The 17149-nt window shown below is 45.7% G+C and overlaps 1 protein-coding gene across 1 annotated transcript in view; it reads left to right on the top strand.

The window, feature by feature from the left end:
* Positions 1-13764: 13764 nt before the first annotated feature.
* Positions 13765-17149, top strand: part of SLC22A18 (solute carrier family 22 member 18) — a 61532-nt gene continuing 58147 nt past the window's right edge. The window contains exons 1-3 of the mRNA XM_026850447.1: positions 13765-13865; positions 14049-14248; positions 16093-16190. Of these exons, the coding sequence (XP_026706248.1) occupies positions 14066-14248; positions 16093-16190 (281 nt within the window). The 5' untranslated portion in view covers positions 13765-13865; positions 14049-14065. The remainder of the gene's footprint in view (positions 13866-14048; positions 14249-16092; positions 16191-17149) is intronic.

Genomic DNA, 17149 nt, shown 5'->3' with positions numbered 1-17149 from the left:
CCCTCCATCCCCCTCGCCGCACCTCGGAGCGCCCCCGCCGTGGCGCAGTGTCCCATCCGCGCCGGGATGGCTGCCCTTGGCCTTGATGGCTTCGGGAGCCGCAGGAGCACCCACCCCGCCGGCAGCAGACAGCCCCTGGCGGCTCAAACCGGAGCAGGTTATTCAAAGGGGCGGATTTTCAGCCTTCATGGCATGCACAGTACTTCTAGAGTAAAAAAAAAACCATATCGCGGCTATGTTCACTATTCTATAGATTTTTCAGATTGTGAAAATTAGGGTTAAGGTGTAGCTCGGCAATTACAGAATCGCAGAATCACAGACTGGTTTGGGTTGGAAGGGGCCTTAAAGATCACCCAGTTCCACCCCCCTGCCATGGGCAGGGCCACCTTCCACCAGCCCAGGTTGCCCACAGCCCCGTCCAACCTGGCCTTGAACCCTTCCAGGGAGGGGGCAGCCACAGCTTCTCTGGGCAGCCTGTGCCAGGGCCTCACCACCCTCACGGGGAATAAATTCTTCCTTATATATAATATAAATCTACCATCTTTCAGTTTAAAACCGTTACTCCTCATCCATCCCTACACCCCCTGATCGAGTCCCTCCTCAGCTTTCCTGCAGCCCCTTTCAGCCCTGGGAGGCTGCTCTAAGGGCTCCCCAGAGCCTTCTCTTCTCCAGCTGAACCCCCAACTCTCTCAGCCTGTCCTCACAGTGGGTGCTCCAGCCCCTGATCATCTTTGTGGCCTCCTCTGGACCCACTCAGGCAGGTCCGTGTCCTTCTGATGTTGGTGCCCCCAGAGCTGGACACAGCACTGCAGGGGGGGTCTGGTGAGAGCAGAGTAGAGGGGGAGAATCCCCCCCCTGGACCTGCTGCCCACACTGCTCTTGATACAGCCCAGGTCACGGTTGGTTTTCTGGGCTGCGAGTGCACAGTGCTGGCTCATACTCCATTTTTCACCCGTGAGTACCCCCAAGTCCTTCTCTGCAGGGCTGCTCTCAGTCTACTCATTACCCATCCTGTGTCCATGTTTGGGATTGCCCTGGCCCAGATGCAGGACTTTGCACTTGGCCTTGAACTTTAAAAGGTTTGCACAGGCCTACCTCTCCAGCCCATCCCTCTGGATGGCATCCCTTCCCTCTAGAGTATCAACCATATCACTCAGCTTGGTGTCATCTGCAATTTGCTGAGGGTGCACTCAGTCCCACTGTCCAGGTCCCCAGAAAAGACATTAAATAATACTGGTCCCAGTACAGACCCCTGAGGGACACCATTCATCACTGGTCTCCACCTGGACTGCAACTCCTTGAGGGCAACCATCCAGCCAATACCTTGTCTATCAAGTGGTCCATCCATCAAATCCATGCCTCGCCAAAGCAGAGACAAGGATGTCATGCAGGACAGTTTCAAAAGCTTTACACAAGTCCAGGTAGTCACTCTTCCCTTATCCATCAATGCTGTAACCCTGTCATAGAAGGCCACCAAATTTGCCAGGCACACTTTACCTTTAGTGAAGCCATGTTGGCTGTCACCGGTCACCTCTGTTTTCCATGTGCCTTAGCATAGTTTCCAGGAGGATCTGTTCCATGATCTTGACAGAGGCACAGAGGTGAGACTGACCAGCCAGTGGTTCCTTTTTGTCCTTTTAAAAAATGTGTTGTGTTTCCCCTTTTCCAGCCACTGGGAACTTCACCAATCTGCCACAACTTTATACATGTAATGGACAGTGGCTTAGCTCAATGGTAGCTCAAACCCTGGAAGTCCAAGGGGAGATAGATGTAGTTGTAGAGGGTGAGGACCTCGAGACACGCTCCTGGTTTCATGCAGGGCTGGCATGCCTCAGGGAGCCCCAGGAGCTTTGTCTCCTCTACATTTTTCTGTGGCTGGTTCCCTCCCTAGGAGCGGGTGGCAAGTAATACAATGCTGTGGGATCTGGCTGTTCCTTCTCTCACTCCACAAGTTGGATTCCCTCTTCTTATTTGCCTCTCCCTTGGGGCTTGCTCGCTCCTTTCCCTGCGATGGGGTGTTGAGATATCATGCGATGACGCAGCATGATGAGATAATTTCTCCTCCCTCCCCACCTCCCGGCTTCTCGTTTGTATTCTTTAATTAATTTATCTTCTCGCCTACAGCTTTAAATTTGCTTTTAGTGTTGTAACTTTCTGAAGACACAGCACTAAAATTTTATTTGCTCTTAATCTTGAAAAGCAATCGGTTTATAATATGCCTGCTAGATTCATAGCATTAATTTTGCTGCAAGCTTTGGATGTGGACCAAACAACCCAGCCAGTGGTGAACCTGCAAAGGGAGTGGTTCAATGAGCTCCTCTGGGGGAGTCCATCATGTTCATTTTGCAGCAGTTTAACTATAATAAAGCTGCCCTACCCACAGTACGGTATGTATTCCTACAGAGCAGAGAGTTAATGGTGTCTAGATCCAGCAATGCACTACAAACACATTTATGTCATGCAGAACAATTAGTTCTGTGACTCATTTCTAGGAGTTCAGCCTATGTTATATACAGGACAGCATTTAAGCATTTGCCTGTGCCCTCTGCAACAGGAGTCAGCACAAATCCCACTAGTGTTCAGCATCCCACAGATCCAAAGAGAAACCAGGTGCCATATCCCCTAATGCAGCAGAGGAGGTGGAAGACCATGGGTAACACTGGCTTAAAGGTTTTTTAATGGTTTGCCTTACATTCAATGACACAGCTATTTCTTAATGAGCCAGTTCTTGAGTTTGGGACAGAAGCTGAAAGGACCTGCTACCTTGGGCCGTGGTCAGAAATGTTGCTAAATACTCTATGTGATTGTAATGTCCTTTAGTAGATGGTGGAGGCCAGGAGAAAGTTAGGTTTTTTGCTGTGCTGTGACCAGGTTGAAAAATCATCAGGTCATTCTGTAGCTTTAAAAGTTACCCTTAGCAGCTTCTCTGCCACTTCTTGCAGGAGCTATTCCTAAAACAAGTTTATAGGGCAGGGAGGTCCAGGTGCCTGACCCTCAGTTTCAAGTAGGGTGAGTTTTGGACTGAGTGAGGACAGGAAGATCAGGCACAAAGAGATGCACCTGTACCTGACTCTCAATTAAACTTCAGTTTCATAGAGGTGCAATTAGAGACCCACTCTGATGCTGTGCGGGATAGCAGGTATCTCACTGTCCCCCAGCAAGCATGCAGTCACACATGAAGGCATTTCAAAATGGCATGTACAAATTCTTCTAGTGTGAACCATGAGCCACATGCTCAAACATACTCATGACTGAACGAGTCTGAAACAAATGCTTTTTTAACAGTAAAAGCAGAAGAGAAGTTGTATGAAAGACCTAAAGATTAAATCCTGGCAGCATAGAAATAAGAGGCAAAATTCCTGGTGAATCAGGGTCAGGGCTTCAGCCTAGAGCTAAGTAATCCAGATCCTGCAGCTCTTCTCAAAGTAAAAATGAGTCAGCTGGTCATCAGTGGTATTCAAAGGGAAAATATAAACCAGGTGAAATCATTTAAGCTGACAGTGGCCAAGTGAGTTTGCTCTGGAAGGAAAAAAAAAATATATCTGGAGGTGCAATGTTTATGGAGTGTCATTGCTTTCTAGATCAAATGTACTTGCTTTGCAGATGGGAGAATGGCTTTTTTTTAAAAAAAAACAAAAAACTGCCAGTCTGCAGAGTTAATTCAGAGCCTTTTCTTTTCATGCACCACAACCATTAACCAAGATTTTCTGCTGAGCTGCCCCTGCAGTCCTGATGAGGTCTCTGGCCCCTCTGCAGTCCCACAGCTTCTGAGGGCACCTCCATCAGAATTTGAGATGGTTGTTGCTTCACCTATGTGGAGCCAGATGAATTTGGCAAATGATTTAATTGCTGAGGCTCAGGAGGAATATAACCCACCACTCCCCTGGCTATCCTGGGCAATAAATAAAAGGAATAAATCCTTACTGTTTTGTCTTGAAGGTAATGAGGAGAGAGCCTGGGCAGAGCTGCTGAGGAGGTTGGTGTCAGTTTTAACAGGAGGCTCAGGACCCAGCCAGTGTAGGAAGCCAGGGAAATTTCTTCCTAGCACCCTCCCTGAGGCAGTTTTACAGAGATAATCCCGTTGCTCTCTGGTAGAACATTAGGAAAATGTGCTAGGATAGACCCCTTTTTCTAACAGCACTTTTTCTTTGTTTAAATATCTTAACTATTTGCAAAATGCTCAGGTCCAATCACTGCTTTAGCAGGACTGGTTCTCAACCAGTTTGGATGGAAAATTTGCAGGACTTGCTTGATTTCTGGAAAAGCCAGATGATGGATCTTGCTTTTAGTTCATGAAGGCTTTGATGCAGGGAGTTGTGTGTTCCAGAAATGGAATGCGTGAACCAGGGAGCAGTGCTCCAAGTGAGCTCTTCTAGGGTTATTTCCACCCTCTCCAGGGTGTGAAAAGATTAACAAATGCCAAATGGTGCTGACAGTGGCCAGTCCAGCCCAGGACTATGCAAGCATTGCTGTTTTATGCCAGCCTTGCATTTGGCCTTAGGAATGGCTTAGAATTAAGCAGCAATATCAAAGCAAAAAGCCTCAAAACCAAACATTGTAACAGTAAATGTTTAGTGCATCCTGGTCACAGCCATCATCCAGCCTTCCCATGAGCAGCAGCCAGCTCCAGTTGGGGCTGGCAAACTCTTGTCCTTTGGCATGTTTGGAAGCACTAAGTTCCTCTCTGGGCTCTTTCCAGGACATAAATGCTTCTGCCACTTCTTGCGGAAGGGTCTGGGTCTCTCTCCTTCTCTGGTGGCAAGGGGATTGTGAGCCTATGATTGTCTTGGGGACAAGCTTTAAAAATTATTTTTAAATATTTTTAAAAAATAAATAGCTCTTAGGGATTTTTCTCATAGGAAAACTTCTATGTGTCACTATGTCCCACTTTAAATTGCTCCTGATGCCAGGGTTGGATCCTAAGTGTGGAAAGTTTTCTCTGATTCTTTACAGAGAGACAAAATTCATTTGTAGCTTCTGCTGTTGTTCCAAAGTAATTCTGAAGAATTATTGTAAGCAATGAGCTTTTCAGAGAGCACTTTAAAGACACAGTTGGGCAGGTTTGGGGGTTTTTGTGTGTCAGATGTACCTGCAACATGTTAGGAATGCATGCTCATCCTTTGCTCTGAGGAAATGCCATGCCTATAGAGATTGAACTGCAAAGAAGAGAAGCAAATGGTACCATGCAGGTGCTTGCCTCTTAACATCAAAGTTTCAGATTTATTTGAAGTGTGACTTACTCATATGATAGAGTAGATTGACTGTAGGGATGTGTCTTCTATACTTTTCCACCTCATATCTATCTGTCCATGCTAGAGTTGTATTCAGTGTTCAACACTGGTTTAACTGAGTTGCATTGAAAATTTTCGCCAAACCACTGTGAAGATTCCTGATATCCCACTTGAGAGCTGTTAGTGGGTCCCCCTACAACCTCAGCGCTGAGGATCCTGCAAGGAAACTCTGCCAGAAAAGCAAGTTTGATTTCTTTTTGTTTCAGGCAAATTCAAGTAGAGGGTGGATGGGAAGGCTAGGAGGAAGCAGCGAAGGGTGTCCAAAGCCTTCTGGTGGTTTGAAGAAGAAACCAGCAGTCATGGGACTGTCATCCCTCTTGTATTACTAATTAAAATCAAGAGTGTAATCATTCTCCCCAAGTAGACCTGGCTACAGCCTTTGTCACTGATGTGGGGGATGCAGACCTGGCTGGCAGACCAGATACCTCCAAGGGCTGGTGTCTTCTAGAGTTTTAAAAACTTTGTTTATCCCGGATGAGTTGGATGACAGGCAAGAGTGTGTGCTCTGCTCCAACTTGCAGCAGGGTGAACTCAGAGGTTTGCTCTGACTTTATAATACCATTCAAGCCTTCAACTGAAATTAGGTGTTTGCTTAGAGGGAGAAAAATAAGGACCTTGCTGAGGCTTCAGAAGGCCTTTAGAGCCTAGATACCTCACGGGGTGTCTAGCCACGTTTGTGCATTTCACCACTTCTGAGCTGCTGATAAATCCAGCCCTGCATGACTGTGGATGCCTTCGAACCACCTCTTCCATCCATCAGCAGTGAAAATCTGCAGCGTAGGGTTATCTCCCACGCATATAGTGGATGGAGCCAGCTGGGCACAGTGGCAGCCGTCACCTTTCCTCCACATCCCACACCAGCTCCATGCAGGTCCTGAGTCCACATGGAGAAACCAGCCAAGCAAACAGGGCAAGGCTGGGGGGTATTTGTCTCCCTTGGCCCTGAGCAGGTGAGGATTTGTCTGAGGACGTAACACAGACCCTCCTCTGTAGGAAGCCATGTCCAAGATGCACAAGGTTTTACATGCTACTTGCTTTATGCAGAAACATACATTAGCAGAAACACTGAATACACATCCGTACTTTGTGCTGTGCATGGCTTCTAACCGACAGAGAGATTTTTGTTACATTGTGTTGCTGGTGGTCTCCTGAATGCTCCGGAGTTATAAATCAGGCAATTGTTTGATTCTGACACAGGAAAATGTTTTGGTAAATGCAGGAGACTCGAGACTAGCTGAAAATGTCTGGGGCTCCCATTGTGTGCAGAATGTAATGTGTGCAGAGGAAATCTGCAGCATTCCTATGGCAAACCACAACAAGAAGCTCCATACAGCCCCAATCAGTTACAATTCTCATATAAATTATAATGGCTTAAATGTTATTTAAATGATAAACAGCTTTTGCATTCCAGACATTGCTGCGATTCCAGAAGGTGGCTGTATAATACCAGCTGAATGAAATATTGCATATTGCAGGCTAAGTATGAGGCTTTATTTGTGTGTGTGTATCCGGTTTTGTCACATCTAGCATATTCTTTGGCTATAAACCTTGGACTTCCAACACACTCTGTGTATCTTGGAGCCCAGGGCTTCATCCATTATCCAGCAGCGAGTTGTCTGAAGGTCAGTCACGCCAACATGCCAGTAAGCTGAAGACGCAACCACAGAGGCAGCAGAATTATCCATCACTTCTCAGCTGTCACCATCACTTATTAGTGTGTGAAGTTTTGCCTGGACCTCGCTCAGCAGCCGATGGTATAACCACTCCTTTAATCACACCTTCCTACATAGATGGCCATGCCATGCTTGCTTAAAGCAAGTATGGCTTGAGCATTAGGAAGAAGAATGTCATGTTGGGGGGAAATCATCCCTTGCCCGGGTGAGAGCTCACCCAGTAGACCTGGGCTTTCACTAAGGGAAGAGGTTGGTTTTTTTTCTTGCCAATTATTCAACATCCTAGCATACCAGACCACTAGAGGCTGGTGGCATTTGCTGTCTTTTGATGGCTTCACTTGAAGGAGAAGGTTGGTGACTGCTCTCAGGCAGCCCGGCAGCCCTTCCCCACCGTGTGGCAGTAGCTCACTGACACCTGAGGGTTTTTTGTTTGCTCAGGAGAGATTTTTGGGGTAGTGGTGGACCAGAACCATGGCAGCACCTGGGAGGTAAGTCCTCTGGCTGAGCTGAAATCATCCCAAACACAATGCCACTCGGTGTTAGCAGGCACGAGAGGCTCCTGCCCTGGCGAGTTCCTGCTGGAGCCGATGAGACTGGATGGGTACAAAGAACTGAGTTTTTCTTCCTATTTGGTCATGTTATTCTTGGTGTAACTCTCCTGAATTCAGGCCACGGGATTTTTCCAAAACTCTTCTACAATTGACACAGTCTCTGCCCCATCTGCATATTTTGTCATCAAATTCCAGCATTCAGAAATGTTCTCTTTTGGTTGAATTTTTCCAGAATATTAGAGAGGAGAAACTGCCCTGTGGTTAAACAGCAGGACTGGCGTCCAAAGGATGATAGAGTCTGACTCCAGCTTTTTCCACAGACTTCCCCTGTGATTTCAGGGAAGTCATTAATGCCCTCTGTCTGTTAGGGTCCCATCTGCAAGACAAGGAGGATCTAATTCTTTTCCCTCATCTGAGTCTCAACCTCTTTGTGTTTTCAGGGCACTGAACAGGACCTCGATGTTAGCTGGAGCTTTGGGGCTTTAGCATTAAAAAGTTAATAATAACCAGCCATATTTCAGATAAAATGTGATTTGCAGTTTAATATGCTAAGTAACAAAGACTTTACTAAAAGAATGAACAATAGCCTTTTCCATTTTACAAAATAATTTGCCAGGCAGAATAAGCACACCAGCATTTTTATAAAAACAAATTATAAATAATTGCTTTTTGCAATTTAATACACACATAGAAAGAGCCAAAAGAGTTCAGCAGCCACCGGGAATCTGATTTCATTGCCGATTTGGACTGTCTCTGTAGTTTTCATGAAAATCCCTGAAGACTGTGCTATTTTGTAAACTAAACTTTTTTCTTTTTTTTTTTTTTTCTGGCCATGTGGAGTCTTTTTCCATTCATTAGTGAGCTGCTTTTTTCATGAACACAATTAGACAAAGGAATAAATCAGTCAACAAACATGGGACATAATTTTGGCAATACCAGGCCGTCTATGCTCTTATTTGCTTAACTGTGTAAATCTTTCACCAGACTACAAATGAGACTGGTTCCCTCAGTGTCGGGGTTGGGGGAAGAGAGGGATCTGGCCAGATCCTGTGGATTTGATGGCTCCCACTGCCCATGGCTGGTGTTGAGCAGTTTCCCTCATTAGGGCAATTCAGCATTCTCTCTACTGGGGAATCACTTCGAGATATTTCTTCCATTTCCTTTCTCGTATTACAAAGCTTAAGAAAGATCATCAGGAACATAGCTCCCTGAGGGCTATGTCTCCATAGAGGGTTTTTATGTCTATCCTTATCCAAAGATCTGCACACCTCACTGGTTTTTGTGTGGTGGCCTTGTGATGCTCTTGCAAGGAGGGAAAGGATTATCCTTGCTCCTTCTTGGGCAGGGAGATGAGGTATGCTTCATCTCGCAGCTCATGGTCCTCCTGGCACCCCCCAGCACACTGCCCATAGGAATGCAGTTTCTATTTGCAGCGAGAAATGAAAGCTTTGATGGACCCAAGAGGCAGCAACTCTCTCCCTAGCATTCCCAGCCAGCTCTCACACTTGCCATGGGTATGGGTGCATACCCACAAGGGCAAGGATTTGTGACTGATCTGCACTGGAGCAAGATTTTGTTCATCCCACTGGGTTTTTTTGCGTAGCTGGAGGGACCTGCCAGCTTGCGTTCATTCAGGATTTGAAGCCTGAGAGATGCCCATCATCACTGGGCAGCACGTCTGCACTTCCATCCCTTTTCAAGGCTCTTTTGAGGCTATAAAACTTGTTTTGACCCTCTGCAGACAGGTGAATCCCACCCAGTGTACCTCGTGTTACTGCAGCTCATATTAAGCTTCCTCTGTGAAAAATATACAAGTTGAGAGAAGGATTCAGCATTTATTTCCTCACAATTTATCCTTTTTCACCCAACATTTTGAACTGCGGGTATTGCTGTGGGTGGATTTCCACACCACCACCACCACCCCTCACATGCATATGCTGGCCTTGTTTCCCATTTCCAGTGCTTTAAGAAAAGATTTCTGCCTGAGTAACATAAACAGTAAGTCTTTATAAAATTTTTTTTAAAAGATGTTCTCAGGTTTCCCACTCTGTTTTTCCAGAGATCACCAGATACATAGGCCTCAGGAAAGATATACCAGGGAAGATGAATACTATAAATACTCCAAAAATGTTGAGAGTAAGTGTCAAGTCTTAATGCATAGCTAATGACCTCATCTGCAGTTTCATCACAAGACATTTATCTCCTTGCTTGCTTTCACCATAGTCTCCCCAGAATAGCTGTGCATTTAAAGTTTATTTATCCTACCCAAAAAAAATTAATTTCCTATTCATAACCCATTCCTCCCCAGTTTTTAAATTAATCTTTATTTTTTAAAGACGGCTTGTCAGTGACTGACTGCTATCTGTGGTGTAGTCTCTAACTGAGCCAGAAGGAGCCTTTAGATAAAAATGCAATGCCAGCCTATGCCATCTGTCATTAATGGTGCATTATCACTACAGGTATAGATATGAACTGGCCCCTAGCTGGATGGCTAGAAGTGCAATGTTCAACCGGGCATAGCTGGGAACAGAGTTAATCTCCATCATACTTTTGTTCCTGCAGACATTTTCAGACACACTCAAGGGAGGAGTAGGATCTGCCTTGTGTTGATCACACTGGCTGTTTTTCTATAGGTGCTCCTGCTGCCATTTTAGCCCCTAGATCAACTGATTCGTGGGGTGAAACTTTAAAAATCAGGTGCTCAAAGTCAGGAAAGTCCAAGTTCCTGCACAGAAGACCTTGTGGGAGGGCACTGAGATGATTCAGGGCTACCAATGTCTTGGCCAAATTTGGAGAATACAGCTCATCCCTACATCCTTGGGGCCAGGGCAGCATGGACAGGGCTTGGCTCATGGCTTGTAAAGGTGGCTTAAAACTGCCACCCTGAAATGCTGAGTTATCAACCCCCAGCCCCAAATTAAGGTTGACATACGGGTGATTCCCACAGCCCTTCACAAAGGGGGGTGAGTTTGCCTTTAGGCTTCCCTCCAGGGTGGTGCCGGCCTGGCAGACAGAGCCATTGGGTAAAGGAGCCCCAGGGGTCTGCATTCAGTAACCCAAGGTCAGGTGTCCCACTGAGGGATAAAAGCTGGGACCATTGCAGGAGGGGCAGTGTCTGTGTGTGAGGTGGATGCCCTGTGCAGAGTTCCCTGCTGGGGAAGGACCTCTTGCCTCCCTGGGACTGGGCTCCAGTCAGGTCTGGCTTTTGTAAACGTGGGCTGTGTAGAGATTCAGGATGTGGCTTCCTTGGTCTTGTATATTTAGCTTGTTGACCTGGTTGTCTCCCATCCCTTCTATGGGAGACTGCATTTCACCATTTATTCCACGCATTGTTGGTTGTGCGGTGGGTGTCGTTGTTGGGATCATTGGGATTGATGATGATTATGTATAATCTGATTGACTTGTTTGTACCCCTAGTGCTCACCCATGTACTGACCCTTTTGTGTCAAATACAATTTGGTTATTGGTTCATCTTTATGCTGGCTGTGTCCTTTATGCTAGGCCTGATAATTGGCAAAACACACTCTCTTCCCTTTGTCCTTTCAGTGCCAAAGTGCAGGGATGGGGAGATAAATGATCCTGCCAAAGAGACTATTGCTAGAAGAGGATAGCTGAGTTGGGCCTAGACAACACACTTACTTGCAGCCTGATCTGGGATGTTAAAGAGCAGATTTGAGCACTGAGCCATCAAGAGGCATCCAGTGATGTACAGGAACTGAGTCTGGTGATCATAGCTCGTTCTCCATGGTCACCTCCACACCAGGCACAGAGTTTAGTTCCATGCTTCTCAGAACTGTGTCTTTTGCCCTGGAGACTGAAAATTAAACTTGGAGTTTTCTTACTCCATTTCCCTGTCAATGCCAGTAGAAAGAAGCTAAATCTGAGTGAGAGCATGTGGCTGATTAGCTGTCTGCACTGCATGCCCCGGGCAGGATGAGGCTCGTATCTGGTGGAGAGTGGCTGCATCTGAAAGTCATTGCTTCCCTTGGTCGCCTTGCTGGGATCTGTTTTCAGTTGCTGCTGAGACAAACTCACCAGTCAAAATACTGATGCTTTTCAAGGCCAAGTCAGCAACATTTCCTGTAAGCAGTGTTTTACATTGCATTTGCATGAGTTGTTTTTTTGATTGTCTTGAAACCTCCATAAACAGAGTTCTGTCATTAATTTTACTCTTCTATTCAATGCTGGTAATTTGTACATTGTGCCTGTCCAGCACAAACCAGGGAGTGATGATGTTGGTGCTGTGCTGAAGGACATTCAAAGTGCAGGCAAATCCATTGTTTACTGCTGAGATGAACCAAATGTCGAGCACTGATCCTTTGCTAAATTGGGATACATGCTGGGTAATCTTCCTTCTTCAGTGACAAATATGACTTCTAGGGCATTGTCAGTTGGGTCTGTTTGAGTACTGGTATCCCTCTAGGACAGTTGTTCTTTAAAGGTGCTTTTTTACTCATGCTCTGGCTGAGTTTGCAAAAGGTTGTTTCTGTGCAGCTTCCAGTGATATGGTACCTGCCCCTGGTGAAATGTTAAACCTTTGGTCTTCCCCTTCCTTCGCTGGGAGGTAGAGCCTGGCAGCCCTCACCAAATTCTGAGGCTCTGCAGCAACATTTATTGAATAAAAAGGTGTGCCCAGAGATCTTGCAGTTCCCTCTCCTTGGGCTTGGCTGGGAATCTGGGAGCCCTGACAAGGACACCGGATCCAAGCCAGCAAATGTTCGTGTCCCTGTATTGATCTGTTTGTGTCAGCCTTCACAGCGAGTCAAACCTTCTGAACTGAGGTGTTATCAAATCAGAGGGACTGGCTGACGTGGTCATTGAAGGAGCCTCAGGAAGAGGTTCTGCATAAAACATGAGAGCTGGATCAAGCAAAACGTCAAGGTTTTCAACAAGCTGAAAGTGGTGACAGTTTGCCCCAAGCCTGGGGCAGAATATCCACCTGCACCAATGCAGGCTGGGGACCAACCGGACATGTAGCAACCCTAGCATGAGGACTGTGGGTGATGGCGATGCTGTGCGAGCCAATGGTGCATGCTCATCAGGAGTAAAGCAAACCATGTAATGGACCATTTGAGAAGCATGGCCAGGGCATCCAAGGAAGTTGTTATCCCCCTTGGCTTGGTGCTGGTGAGGCTGACACAGTGTTGGGCCTCACAGTTCAAGAGGGTTGTGGACAAACTGGATTTGACCCAAGTAAGGGCTACCAAGAAGGTCATGGGTCTAGAGTACATCATCTTTAAAAGAGGTGGAGGGAGTTGGACTTCTTCATTCTGGGGTGTTCTAACAGCAGCCTGCAACTACTTGAAGGGCAGCCCCAGAGATGATTCAGCCAGACTCTTCTGCATAGTGGCAGCTGATACCATGAGCAACGATGGCTACAAGCTTCAGCTTGAGAAATTCAGATTGTACATTAGGGAAAACTTCTTTCCCAGATTCTCAGTGAGAGAGCAAATCTGTTTTCTTGGAGATTTTCAAAGCTTGTCCAGAAAAAGCCACAGCTGAGCTGATGTGCCCAAGCAGGAGGGTGGATGAGATCTCCTGAGGTCCCTTCCTGCCGACAGTCCTGTGATTCTACAAAATCATGGCATTGAGATCTCTGCTTTCTTTTTCCTCTCTAAAATAAAAATAATGCTCAACCAGACTTCGAGGCTACAACATGTAAGAAAACAAACAAATAATCCTCCCCTCAGGCAAACAAACAAATAAATAAAACCCTAAGTAAACAAGCAAGCAAGCAAACAAACAAAACCCCCAAAGGACAAAAGAGTCTTTTTTTATTTAATTCCCCAGTTTGCAGTCACCCTCATGATTTGTGTGGATTTAATACTTTTTTTAAAAAAAAAAAAAAAAGTTTTTGGCATTGGCTGGTAATTTGTAGTCTGAGTGTAGCCACATGTGAACATTTGCTAGCTCAGTCTGTCTATAAATTTACAGCACCTGAAGGAGGGAACGCAGCTCAGTTGGAGGTGTTGATGAGAGCAGCTCTAACTGCATGTAAGACCTAGGCTTGTTCTGGGACCTGTAGAAATCTACGGCAAGAAGTATGAGAGCTTGAGAATATCTGTTCTGCTGTAAGCTTCAATTGTAACCTTCAAAAATAAAATCAAAGTGCCTTTCATGAAGAATTAAAACAGGAATCTCTTCTTGAGCCACCAGAGGCAATAAAAGTGAAAGAAGTGAAACAGTTAAAGAGTTGGAGATTTTGTCACATGCTCTTTTTTGGGGCAATGTCCACTTTCACTCTGCTGCCTCTCAAGCTGATTTTTGTTGTGGTGGTACTTGAGTAATGAGCCCACCTGAGACAAGGCTGAAGAAGGAGACCCATGGTTATCTTTGATCCTGCCTGGCAAGTAAGTAAATGGGAGAAAAAAAACACCAACAAAAGAAAGAAAGGAAAAAGAAAGAAAAAAAAAAAGTTGGCGTTCTGACTCAGCCCCTTTCACACTGTAAGCTTTGAACTGTGCACACAGCTTCCGTATTTTAACTGTGCTTTATGTTCCCAGCCAGAAAGCACCTTTGTATCACTTTTTCAGCCCATCAGTCTGCAGTCATGAGCACTATGAATACAAAAGCCAGCTCTGGAGGTGAGGAAGAAGACTTGGGAATGAAGAGTGAGACCCTGGGGGAGAACGGCTGCTTGGGAGAGGTCAAGAGGAGACAAACGATCCTCGCTGCCTATCTGATTGTAACCCTAGAGCTGACCTTCCTCTTCATGCAGATGGGAGTCATGCCTGTGAGTATGGGTGGTCCTGCTTCGTGGCACACCTTGCCTTCAGTGCCAGGCTGTGTAGGTTTCCAGCAAAATCAGAAGAGAGATTGTAGCAGGAGAGAGGAAACTGTATTCCTATCAGGCAGGCAAGCTGTGACTGTGTTCAGGGTTTGCCCAGGCAGTAAAAGCTGCTTTATTATTTGTACTGCACCAGCACCTAGAGCCCTTTCCTGGCCTGATGACCCTGGGTGAAGCTGATGTAGTTTGTGTCTTCTTGCTTGCTGTGGGAGAGTGACCCAACAAGCAGGCAGCAGAAATCCGAGGTTTCAGATTGGAGGGGGTTTTTTTTGTGAGGGCATAATAAACCAGCTGTGCATGGGAATCATTGCTTCTCACTTACTGGACTCTCCTATCTGGTTTCATAGACTCATTTAGGTTGGAAAAGACCTTTATGATCATCAAGTCTGACTCTTAACCTGACACTGCCAAGTCCACCACTAAACCACGTCCCTAAGCGCCACATCTACGTGTCTTTTAAATACCTCCAGGAGTGGTGACTCCACCACTTCCCTGGGCAGCCTGTTCCAGTGCTTGACAACCCTTTTGGTGAAGAAATTTTTTCAAATATCCAATCTAAAACTCCCCTGGTGCAACTTGAGGCTGTTTCATCTTGTCCTATCGCTTGTCATCTGAGAGACCGACACCCACTTTGCTGCACCCATGCAGCAAGGTCTCCCCTGAGTTTCCTTTTCTCCAAACTGAACAACCTGAATCCCTTGAGCTGTTCCTTACAGGACTTGTTCCGCAGACCCCTCACAAGCTTCATTACTCTTTGGGCACACTCCAGCACCTTGATGTCTTTCCTGTAAGTGAGGGGCCGAAAACTGAGCCCAGTATTTGAGGTGTGGCTTCACCATTGCTGAGTACAGGGGGACGATCACTTCCCCAGTCCTGCTGGCCATGCTATTTCTGATACAAGCCAGGATGCTACTGGCCTCCTTGGCTACCTAGGCACAGTGCTGGCTTGTATTCAGCTAGCTGTTGACCAGCATCTTCAGGTCCTTTTCCACCAGGCAGCTTTCCTGCTCTTGTGAGCTCCTGGATCTATGATACACATGGCCACCCTTCTCTCTGGTGAGCCCATGTTTTCTGGGAGAACTCTCAACAGGTTTTGTGAATTCAGAGACAAACTGCTCCCTCCTTCTGGGACGAAACTAGCTCATGGTGCAGCATGTACCAGGGAAGCAGGCAAGACTGGGGCATCTCCACACCTTCTGAGAGCTGAACTTGGCTGTGAGTTTTAAACATAAAAAAAAAAAAAAAAAGATTGTGGGTCTTTAAGGTGTGCATCTGCAGTTTTCTGCAAGCTCAGGTTGTGGGTGTACCATCCAGATTAAAAGTAATATTTTTCCCATGTTATGCTTGCATTGATTCCAGCTTGCTTGATTAAACAATGTCAAGACCTTACAGCAGCCATCTCCTGGATGGTGCTTGGGCTGCCCTAAGTGCAGGGTCTGGAGGCAGGAAGGCTACTTAAAATCTACCTTATCCCCTTAGCAGCAGCTGGATATGTTCAGCTGTGTTAGACTGCAAAGGTAAAGGGTGATTCAGATTTGTGACCTGGTGCAAAATTGATGGTTTTGATCACATCCCCCTGATCTTCATTAGTGGATGGTGTGGGACAGAGACTTTTGGTCTTCATTAAGCAGCCTGTGTCTGACCCAGTGAAGATTTCATCTGTAGATATGGGGAACTGAAGGAAGTGCTTGTTTGGAGCTATAGTCCTTTCCACATAGATATTAAGTCCTATATTCAGAAGTATAGCATACTTCATTCCCCTTGACCTGCTGAGTATTTTTCTATTTTAGTACCTGGCAAAGAGCCTAAGTTTGGATTCAGTGGGGTTTGGCTACCTCCAGACAACCTTTGGTGTCCTCCAGCTTGTGGGAGGTCCCATTTTCGGAAGGTAAGTGAGAACAATTCTTATGACCCTTTTCATAGCTGAAAAAGGCCAGACACTTTTCTACTTTAATAAAAAAATCATTTGGTTCTGGTTCATGGTCTTGTTGAAATGTTTGAAATTTTCATAAATAGGCAAAGGGAAAATAAATACTATAATTAGAAATACCGCAACATAGAAGCAGCCTTTATATTAACTTTGCTGTGTTTTAATGACACACATTTAAGCATAAAAATATACAGGCAACAGGCTTAAACCATCAGAGCCCTCAGAGCCCAGGTCCTAACGGCTTAATCCTGCAAACATTTTATAGCCACATGTAACCTTAGAAATATCTTGTGACTGGGAGTCCTAAAAAAGAGAGTATTTATTGATGTTAAGTAGAGCTATCAATGAAAATATTTGAGGGTTGTGTTATTTCTACAGCTGAATATGACTGTATCTGTGTCAGTGTTTAATACAAAGCTAGACTGTATGAATTTTGAAGAACTGATACATCTATAAGCTCATCTATCAAAAGAAAAGAGTGGACAAGACAGGTTTACTGCCTCTCTATCCTATGCAGGGGACACTCCCGTTCCTAATGAAATGTCCACAGCCAGAAAAAAAATTGAGTGGAGGGGGAATGCATTCAAAAAAGCAGAAAAAAATCTGAAAGAGGAGTATAATCCAGTGATAGGAAACTAAGATGAGGCTGAGAAAATGTAGCGCTTTTTTCTCAGTCCTGCTGCTGATCAACAAAGTAGTAAATGGATACAGAGTTGGTGTGTGCCTCGGTTTTCCTGCATGCTGATTGATGCTCTAGGGAAGGAGAACAACAAGCCAGAATCCATCTGGGTCTGGACTCTCGTGGTGGGACTGAAGGTGTATATTGCCAGGCTGATGTCAGGTTTTCCTAGATGTGAGGCTGCTTTGACCTCAGTGCAAAGGTAGATAAAGAGAAAATGTGAAGGAGTTGGGAGGGG

Source organism: Athene cunicularia (genome assembly GCF_003259725.1).
Source record: "Athene cunicularia isolate RWA chromosome 5 unlocalized genomic scaffold, athCun1 chr5_part2, whole genome shotgun sequence".
Classification (NCBI taxonomy): Eukaryota; Metazoa; Chordata; class Aves; order Strigiformes; family Strigidae; genus Athene; species Athene cunicularia.
This window is presented reverse-complemented; position numbering and strand designations above follow the sequence as displayed.